We start from the raw sequence: 10,428 nt of genomic DNA on the forward strand, positions 1-10,428 counted from the left end.
CAAACAGAATCTGCTGACTCATTCCGTGGGCCTCTTGTTATCAGCTTGTATGACCTAACTAAGTTCTAGAAGGGTAATGCAGAAAATTCGTAAGTAAGTAGGTATATTAATTATTTGCTCCTCCATAAAAAACTTTATCGACGGTATTTTTAAAGTTATTTAAACTTTGCTCCTGAGTCACCAAGGATACTGAATAAAATTACTTCACCTCATTTACAACAATTTCTAGACAGCATTGTTTACATGTTTCAGATAAAAAACATTTTATTATGAATGTAATAATATACAGGTTGTTGCAAAAAGGGTATACTATGCCGAAACCTACACGTGCAGCATGTATCTAAGCGCGAAAACGAAATCAGCTGTCATTAATCAATTATTTTATTTTTGGCCTTAGATATAATATGCTGCACTGCACATGTAGGTTTCGGCTTAGTGTACCCTTTTTGCAACGCCCTGTATAGGTAAGTAGGTATATATGCAGTCTAAGTACTGTCGGTGTATCAATAAGTTCTCAACAGTAATGTCATCGATTACGATATCGACGAGCCAACTACATACAGTAGGCCGACCGCGCACCATCGTTGTTGCAGACAGCTGCGGCTTAACCTATAAGCCTTTAACGCAACTGGACACGTGGATCGTAGATGCGTATCGCCCGTATTTATAGCTTTCCCATTGACATATAACTGCATTTCCGAGCTATCTAGCCGATCGACTGAAAGCGAGTGTAAAATTCACGGACTTCGCAAATTTCAATAAAGGTCGGCGCCCATTATCGGCATCGGCAGGCATCAGGATTGTTGATGATAAATAGCATTATACTTTAACATCGTGTAATAAAGTAGAAATTTCCATGATTCATGCTGAAGCGGTATTTTTGTTAGTGTCCATATTATCATAGAAAAATCAACTTTATTTCCATGAAGTTAATGTATTATGATATTTCCTGATGCCTGCCGATGCCGAAAGTAGGCGTTGACCCTAAGTCTATGTCCAGCAGTGGATGATTATTGGCTGATGATGATGATGATGACTCTCGTATTTACTAAGCATACCCTAAAAAAATAAGGGAACGCCGGGTTGGCCCCACTCGCTAGAACGGCAGATCGTTGGTTGTTCAACGCTTGCCAACCAACTGTTTGCCCACTGGCGGAGAACTTACGGCTGGATCAGTAACTGACTATTGTTCATAACATGGCGCATGGGGCTGCTGTCTTCTTCTTCTTCTTGGAGTCCTATGACCCCCCGTGGGGCGAAGGGCCGACGCAACGGTTCTCCATCGTAGTGATGTAGTGTTAAATAATTAATTTAATACTTACTTCATCTTTGAAAACTTTTTGAGGCGAAGCGAAGCTCGCGGGAACAGCTAGCATAGTTATGTATTACCTACATCGCTACTATTTATTAAAATTCGAGTTACCCTATGGAGTTTTCACTACACGCAATGGAGTATATAAACCGGACGCTGAGAGGCTCCACGGCGTGTTCAATGCATTTGTGAGGAAACTGCGGCGGGGAAAGTTTCAGGACGAGTAGGTACCTTCTCATGCAATCTGTTGCCCATATCTGCGCCCAACGTCCATTGGGAAATAAGTAAAGTGTGACTGCGAGTTGCGTTACTTCATATCTGTACCTAACAACTGGACCGACCTAATGCGAGATTCAATTACTTTAACCTACTGAATCTGTCTGTAACAAATAATGATCCCTGAGCAGGACCCGTGCCGTCATACAGGCATCAGAGCCAGCGCTTGACCACTAGACCACCGGGTCTTCATCTCTCGATTCATTTAGATTGTACGACGCACGGACACCGCCAGGTCACGACCTCGCCAGGTGTGAACGGAGGGAAAAAAAACTGTCGGGAAATTAAGACGATTTTCGCATAATTTACCAACTAAAAAAATATGTAAATATGGGCGGCGCGTTATTTATAGTAGTTGTAAATGTGAGGACGGTCGGCCGTCAATGAGAGCGTCTACGGTTGGGCTGGCATCATGGTAGGAATTTTTATTGTCTGTTTAAATCTGACTGATATTAATTAGAGCTACTCGGTTCCGTATGTAAAAGTCTGCAACCGCCGCCGTCGGGAAGGATCGGTGTACCAAAGTTGAATGCATCATTACCTATGCCATAGACTAATTTAGTCTATGCCTATCCCATCTATACTTATATACTAGGTACTTCCTAGGCTTCTTCGTTCTGACTACTTACTGCTGCTAGTGACATGGAGGACCGAATTGTAATAGTACCCAGAATCACCGCCGGGATCCCTCCGGTAGACAGGTTGGGTAGAGTCGTGGAGGAATTTAGCAACACTATCTATTATTGTCGTTAATTTCATGAATAACATTATTTACGGCTTTGGTTTCTATTTTCCATAGGTTTTCCGAGAAAGGTTTCGGCGCGTTAGTAAATCAGGATCTCCATTGCCCACCTCCCGCGTTGACATTTGAAGATGAACTATTTAAATATTCAGACAACATTTAAAGCTTAATTATGTAAGTTATTAGACACGGATCACGGAAAACGTCGTAGGACAATCGGCCATTCACCTTCTAATAGGTATTCAGATAGGTAGGTACCTCGTCTTGAGCAGACCAGGTACAAATTTGAGACTTTTGGGTCATGAGAGAAACAGAAACCACTGAATGGTTCCTTTGATAAAATATGAATTCAGTGGGATAAACATGAAAACTAGTAGGTAGTTTTTTTTTAAATATAATGATAGGTTGTAGTCTGGCCGACACTCAGTCTCAGACATAACCATCATGAATGTGAATCTGGTATGAGCCAGTTGAATTCCTATTAGGCTATTCTTAGTCGCATTTTCATCCATTCCAGATTCCAGTGCGGGAGTTTGATATTTACCTACCTATCTCGCGGTCTGCGTTTTACGCAACCTCCCTACCTACATCGATCGCGTAGTTTTCAGGACGAATGCTGATAATAATGTAATTATGTTGTAAGTGTATTATTATGTATAATATGGATAGATCTGGACATTGGATCTCTCCGTTTTAATTTTCTCCGAAACACGTAACTATTTTCAATTTTGTACTTTTATCCTGTTTATATTTTATCTAATGACGACGAATTCTAGGTAGTCATCATCATTAGCATAACGTTAAACGGGCAGGTATAGAATCTCAAAAAATCCTAAATAACAAGGGGCACCTGCCTTGCTACGACCTTAGCTCAAAGTCGATACAATTAATCTTTTGACACGAGAAATCACGATAATATCGATAAGGTAAATTAAAATGCCAAGCTACATATTATTGTGCGGGTGATCGTAAGCAAGTTTTTGTGCCAGTTTGGTGTCACGGTCGTTCGAACACTTTTTATGCGGAATTTTGGCGCCAAACTTATTTTTCCATTAATCACTCTATGATATGATGAAGCCTAGCATTGAGTACGCTGATAGATATCATTGAATCCAACGTGGTGGTAAACAAGCGCGAGTTGAAGGCGAGGAGCGCGGACGTCGCTGTATTAAATCTTTAATTTTATATTTATGAGGGGCCTGAAAGGTGTAGACCGAATTGAAAATATTATAATCGTCCTGGATGCCGCCGAGACGAACAGTTGTTGTTGTAGATTTCATTGGATCTACATAAACATCACTAGATACCTATTACGCAGCAGAGGCTGCAAAAAATAATCAGTAAAAAATAAAAATGTCTAACAAATATCTAATGAGTCGTGCATAGTCCTCTTCGTAATAAGGTTCAACGGCCACATGTACCTTTAAGTGAATTATGAAAAAAGCGGCGTCACGGCACCAGAGCATGGCAGGTACTTGACACCTCAATGCCCCTGAATATTAGAAAAAAACACTGTAAAACATATAAAATGTTAGCGGAACTGTGAGGCGGTTCCTCGACCCGAGGTGATATTTAGACCACTGACATGAGGTTGAACATCCTGAACGAGTGATCTTTTTTTAAGGGTCCTCTAAGGTCAGCCACCATTCCGCGGTTTGTCGAACTCGCACGTAATCTTAATGATCTAAATCTAAGGCAAAAAGATACTAAAATTTATGTCCCTTGTCTGAGCAATGGGTCTGATTTCTGGTTTAATATTGTCAACATTTCGTTCGCAGGTAGCGATTCTGGTGGCCGCTTCAATATCAGAGCGACCTTTCAGCCATCAGACATCAAGCATCAAGGGTAGACTGTATGAGGCAGTATGAGCATCGGGTTGGTAGGTATATCGGACAAATTGAGAGTCAAATCATGTTTTTCCGTTTGTCAAGGCAAATATTGGATCCATTATTCATGGAACATGTCTGATACTTTTAAAAAATTGTGGGATCTGTGATAAATTTCAACTGAAATTATGATCCTCCTGTTTTTCGATCTATAGAATACCTACCTGCCTGAGTACGCCCATATACACCACTACCCTGATATCATTAAGTTAGTCTGACTAACTTAGTCATCTACTATAATAAACTAGGCAGGTACCTACCTATCCATATCCAATCACATCTACTATGGTGGATGCAATGGACTACTGTTGCCTGTACCTAGATCTAGCTAGTTAGCTATGACAGTAATTTATTTAAAACATCGCATTGTAGTAGCGTAGGACTTCAAAAGGTTATTGTTGCAATCGTATGGCACCCCAGAGGTGCAGAGGGTCTTCACTAACGTCAGCCACTTCCGCTTATTTTCGGCTGTACTTTTGGCCTCGTTTCAGCTAAGTAGGTACCTACTTCAAAAGATAACTATTATAATATTTAAAGAAATAAAATCAGTAGGTATAATTATGAGGATCGCTGGTATATTATGGATAATAGGTACCTAAGTACCAACTTACATTAGGTAGCTATAGCTATTAAAACGCGTCCTTTACGTGTCATTTAGTAGCTATCAACCCTTGGCGATACGTATTTTTTGTCACCAGTCAGTATTCCAGCTGCTATCTGTCGCTCCCGTTCAGCTCGCATAGCCTGAAAGAATTTTTCATATAAAATTATATTCAATGAATATCTGCCGAAGGACCGATAATCGTCCCCTAGCGCTCGCGTAGTGTGGGAGGTCCCTCCCGCTCTACCGACGACCTATGCAAGTTAGTAATTATTGAAATTATTGTATTAGGGAGGCAGATGATAAAGTGTCGTGGCGCTGCTTTGGAGAGCCATGTGGACAGTCCAACACGATTAGCTATCCCAACAACCCTTCTGCTTGTCTACAAACGCCTACTATATTTTGAAGAGCAGAGTCATGCCTGTGAGAATTATTTATATAATACCATGATCATGCACATTCAGGTCATAGCGTTAGGATCCACCAGCCCGCTAGACCGATGATTATACCGGAGAGTGTTGTGACCCCTGACCTGTATCTATCACTATCGACTGCCACCACAAACGCCTGCATCACTAACCATAAACCTCTGGAACTGTTTCCTCAGCGTGTGACACTCCCTGTAGTCATCTATCAGTGCCCCGCACTCCCTCATGCCCCGGTCCAGCCCGTGCGCCTCCAGACAGTCCATGAGGCGGATCTCCTGGCGCTGGCAGCGGCCCAGCAGGTGGTGGGACACCATGCCACCCGTCAGGTCAGTGAAGGGCGACCGGAAGAACGGGGATATCGTTTGCGCCATGTTGTTATTGTTGTTTCTTGGAGATTGATTGAGATGTTTTTGAAAATCAGTGTGACTTTCGGTAAAAAAGCGGGATGTCAATTTGTCAGCGACGCCGATTCTGAGGGTGATGTGAGGGTGTCAAAATCTGAATGATAAGACTCCTTGGTGAATTATTTTTTTACCTTTGATTATAGGTAGGATTTTGATCTATGGTTCTAGAGGTGAGTGCATAATAAGTTATATATCAAAACCCTATGTTAGTTAACTACGAATTCAATTAAGTTTAAAATAAATCTATAATCGAAAATCATTTCAAGAAAGTAGAAGTTTCTAAATAAGTACATGAAATTTCAAAAATTTCAATTAAGCTAAAGTAGCCTTTCAATAAATTTATTAGCCTTAAATCTGATTCTATACACAGGTTATTAACAACATTTAATTCAGTAACTGTCAATTCTAGGTGATACATATTTTGCGTCCCCCTTCAGTTTTCCATCTGCAATCTGTCTTTCCCTCTCAGCGCGAATAGCCTGAAAAATAATATTCATATAAAGTTTTTAAGATGCTACGCATCAATACCAGTCTACATAAAGTATAAGATCACTTGATTTGTCTAACTTGACATTACAGAAAGGGCTGGTGACAATGAAGTTTAACAGTTAGGACTAATTTGGTATGTTAAGTAAAAATTTTTGATGCTAATTCCAAAACCGTTTCGAGATATTATCTTCTTAATAAGTGTCTCATTCTTAAAAATATAAAATATTCAAGGATTCTGATTATTTTATCAAAAATGAAAATATAATTTGTCCTTCAAGACGCTGCGCAAGGTTAAAGTTTCAACCAAAGAGAATAAAAATGTTCAATTGTTAAATGTCACTTCTGTCAATCTAAAGTGTAAATATTCACAGAGTTACGATCTTGATGACGTCAGCGGCTGCATGGTAGCGAATGACGTCTTAAAATCGTCAAAGAGCCGATCTTTAATTATTTTTTATTAAATTAACGAGAGCAGTAAAATAAAAAATATTCAAATTAGTGTCTCAAATTCCAGCATACTTCAATTTAAAATTATAAAAACAATCACCATAAAATTACTTAACATACCGAATTAATTGAATATTTTGGTTAGTACACTATTGTCACAAAGCCATCATAAACTTGGGATATAAAATTGATTCAACAAAGGCATTATTAAGCTCCTAATATTGTTTCAATTTTAGCTTCCTAACAAGTTGAAGTCAACCCACAGAAGTAAACAATGCACTCACCATAAATCTCTTGAACTGCTTAGTGAGAGTGTGGCATTCCTGGTAGTCTTCGAAGAGGTTGCGGCATTTCACTTTGCCTCTTTCCAGCCCGTAGGCCTCCAGACAGTCCATGTAGCGAGCCTCCTGCGTCTGGCATCTACCAAGCAGCTGATGGGACACCATCCCACCAGTGAGGTCCGTGAAGGGAGTACGAATGAAAGGGGAGATAGACATGGTCACCCTGAAAGTACGAACGGAATAATAATCAAAATTATGCAGAATGTCTTACTAAAGTATGGATAGGTTAGTTACGTAAACAACAGTTTTTTCGAAAATTCTAGGCGACAGCATAATAAAAATAGATGGTTATAATAGTATAAGTAATTTGAAATCATAAATGTAACTGTACCTTTATTAATTTCGTAAAAGGAAGAAAATATCGTAATAAAAACAATTGAATCGAAGATTAGGTTTGACAGTTGACACTGACAGCTAATTACCTGACAGTGACAGATACTAGGTTTTGGAACATTCAGAAACCATATCAAAAATCCCAACAAAACTATCATGGTGTATTTTAAGTGCATCGTGAGTATCGTGATTTATGTGCCACCATGCCATGTAGTGCCTGTATGTATCTTTCCCTGTAACAATGTAAACAGTGCTATTGCTTCTCTCCACTCCTCCACTCCAATGAGCACTTCCCATGTCCCATGCTGCTGCTGGTTAAAAATATATATGTTTGAACGTAATATTTCGTTCTGAAACTATGGTACTAGTAGATGTATAATATTACCTACTTATTTTCTTTATCACTCTATTATTATTCTGAGGCATCATTAGTATTCATTCCTTTTGTATGTTACAGAAGTACCTACCTACTTATGTTCGTTGGTTACTACTACTACGAAATCAAAGAGTAAAGTAATAAAGGGGGAGTACGAAGTACTAGTTATTTCTAACATACTGAGCAAGAAAGTACACCTCCTATTGACCAGGCAGTCCCTGGCTACAGGCAAAGGGGGACCACCCATTGAAGTAGCCAAGTACCTAGCCCATAACATAAGAATACGGGTGACATGCACCAAAGTATTTAAAAATCTAGATTACATGTACTCAAGTAGGTAGGTATAATAAATTAATACCTAGCCTGTCTATACTGACACCCACAGAACTGGATAAGAAAGGATACTGTTAATGTTATTGTAAAAAAATAATTTATTTAAACAAAAGTTTAGGTAAATTTATAAGAAATTAGTCAAAGTAATCATCAATATCAATGTCTGGATTTAAAATATCATCTCCAAATGGTGTCAAGTCAATCTGATCCAAAATAAGGTTTTCACACATTTCTTCTAAATCTGTTTCTCCAATAAGTATAGCACCTTGCAGTCTTCCATTCTGAAGAACAAATTTGATATACTCCATGCCAGCTGTGGTCCGTAGTAGTATCTCATAATCAGTCCCCAAACCTTGTCCATTATACTTTCCTAGAAGTACAACTCTGTAGCCAAAAAGTGTAGTGCAATGAGTAAAGAGTTCAAAGCAGAAGTCTTGTAGCACTTCTGTGTCAGTGACCCGTGCATGCATAGCTTTAGCTGCCATGCCGGCCATCTGCCTGGCCTGAGTCCACAGCCGCAGCTGGAACCAGTGGGGAGCATGCGGCCAGCCTGCATGGGCAACGTCACCGGCTGCAAACACATCCCTCACAGAGGTCTCTTGCATATCATTCACTTCTAAACCACCATCTGGGCCTTTTTTTGGAATAACATCACTTGTGAAGTTTACAGCCGGTTCCACACCAGTAGCTGATATTACAAAGTCACAGTCTATAGTTCTGCCATTTGTAAGAACCACTTCTAGAGGATACTCTTTGTTTACTTCCCTTACAGTTGCCACTTCAACTTTGTAAATTACTTCTAATTCTTGTGTTCCATTCGCACTTTTTGTATTTTCCAACTTTCTGTACCAGTCTGGTCCGAGGGCAGCTGACTTCAAGTCCTTGTTCAGGGACACTAGTGTATCTTCCTCAGAGAAGACATGTCTTCTGAGAACCGTTGGGTTATCTCCTTTACCTAAGGGCTCCTGTTTAAATGTGTTTTGAAAAAATTCTGCAGCACCTGGATCAATAAACGTAGCTGATATGTAGTCATCTTTCACCACCCACACTTTCTGTATCCCCCCTGTCGCATGAATGATCTCTGATGCTATCCCTCCATTTCCAACGACAAGCATTTTCCTCCCATTCTTAAGTTTTTCCTGGAATTCAACCACAGATTCTGTGTCTCTTATGCCTAAAATACGATTGCACTTCTCTGAATCGGAAATGAGTCGAGGCACTCCACCAGTACAAAGGCACATCACTTTGTAATGAATAGAGACTCCTCCGTCAGTGATAGCTACTTTTTTACCAGAGTCGATGTGCTTTAATGAGTCGTACACAATCTCTAGGTTCGGGTGAATCTTTTTCAAGGAGCTGGCCTCAGTTTCGTGAACGTCAAACTTGACGATAGTTTTCGCATAGAAGCTTACGTTGCTCACATTCTTCACTAGTGATGAGGCAGTAACTATTACTAGAGGTTCTTCAGGGTGTAAAATGGCCAGGGTCTCCACACACGTCACTCCTCCAATGCCTCCTCCGACAACCAAATAAGTTGTTTTGATTGTCCCGGCCATTACTTATAACCTCTGCACCGGCATCGACTGAATTTATTGATGAAATCCAAAGTGTACTTTAATGTAGGCGTAATGAATATCCGATTTGTTAGGAGAAGCTGCGTTATTTTGATTTGAATTATAATAAATCATTGAAAAATCTAAAAACATGACCAAAACCCACAAAACCTTACCAATTACCAAAACAGAAAACAGCTGATTGATGATAATGACATTATTTAATACAGACAACATGCTAAGTTTTTCGGAAGCCGTATTCTTAAGATGAGTGAGACTAATATATGATGATATAAAGTATAATAATGTATATGTAAAGTATAATGATTTAAAGTTAAACAAATAGCAAACAATATAATTTTATTGAAAATTCAAGTAAATTAATGAAATCAGGCACATTAAAACTTAATTTTGAACGCTGCCGCACCAGTTTCTATCTGTCATACCCCATTTACACTCTCGCACGAGTGGCGAGGCGAGCGAGGAGGCGAGGGGCGAGGCGCGAGTGTGAACAGACGCTCGTGGCTCGCCTCCTCGCTCGCCTCGCCACTCGCGGCGCTCGCGTCCGGAGCGGTTTTTGGGGCACGAGTCAAAGGAGCTCGCGTCGAGCTCGCGTCGCACGCGAGCGGGTGTTCACACTCTCGCGTCCGCTTCATTCTGGCTTCTACATCGTGCCGCGCAGGTTGTGTTCGTCGTCGTATAATTATAACGTAGTGTTTTTTCCTCAGTTGTATAATGGATTGGTCGCAAGACGAAACATTTAATTTCATATAAGTAAATATTTCAATAAAATAATAATAATAAAAAAACACTAAAACGTAAGAAATAAAAGCAGTACTTACCTGCTTAGATATATTAGTACTGTCACATAGAATAGGTCTAAGCCATGTCTAAACCTTAAATTATT

At 39.9% G+C, this 10,428-nt stretch overlaps 3 protein-coding genes across 3 annotated transcripts; all 3 read right to left on the reverse strand.

Moving 5' to 3' along the window:
• Window positions 1-4,773: 4,773 nt before the first annotated feature.
• LOC105387955 (NADH dehydrogenase [ubiquinone] iron-sulfur protein 5) lies at window positions 4,774-5,668 on the reverse strand. The gene is made up of 2 exons (XM_011558767.3): window positions 5,398-5,668; window positions 4,774-4,960 (listed from the first exon to the last, which is right to left on the reverse strand). The coding sequence occupies exons 1-2, from the start codon at window positions 5,614-5,616 to the stop codon at window positions 4,871-4,873; spliced, it is 309 nt and encodes a 102-aa protein (XP_011557069.2). The 5' UTR covers window positions 5,617-5,668; the 3' UTR covers window positions 4,774-4,870.
• Window positions 5,669-5,961: 293 nt separating this feature from the next.
• LOC105387954 (NADH dehydrogenase [ubiquinone] iron-sulfur protein 5-like) lies at window positions 5,962-7,353 on the reverse strand. The gene is made up of 3 exons (XM_048627758.1): window positions 7,258-7,353; window positions 6,870-7,089; window positions 5,962-6,128 (listed from the first exon to the last, which is right to left on the reverse strand). The coding sequence occupies exons 2-3, from the start codon at window positions 7,080-7,082 to the stop codon at window positions 6,039-6,041; spliced, it is 303 nt and encodes a 100-aa protein (XP_048483715.1). The 5' UTR covers window positions 7,083-7,089; window positions 7,258-7,353; the 3' UTR covers window positions 5,962-6,038.
• A 695-nt stretch (window positions 7,354-8,048) lies between these two features.
• LOC105387953 (pyridine nucleotide-disulfide oxidoreductase domain-containing protein 1) lies at window positions 8,049-9,684 on the reverse strand. Its single transcript, XM_048627889.1, has 2 exons — window positions 9,644-9,684; window positions 8,049-9,602 (listed from the first exon to the last, which is right to left on the reverse strand). Exon 2 carries the CDS (start codon window positions 9,522-9,524, stop codon window positions 8,103-8,105), a length of 1,422 nt encoding a protein of 473 aa, XP_048483846.1. The 5' UTR covers window positions 9,525-9,602; window positions 9,644-9,684; the 3' UTR covers window positions 8,049-8,102.
• Between the last annotated feature and the right edge of the window lie 744 nt (window positions 9,685-10,428).

This window comes from Plutella xylostella, chromosome 19 (genome assembly GCF_932276165.1).
Source record: "Plutella xylostella chromosome 19, ilPluXylo3.1, whole genome shotgun sequence".
In the NCBI taxonomy this organism is placed as follows: Eukaryota; Metazoa; Arthropoda; class Insecta; order Lepidoptera; family Plutellidae; genus Plutella; species Plutella xylostella.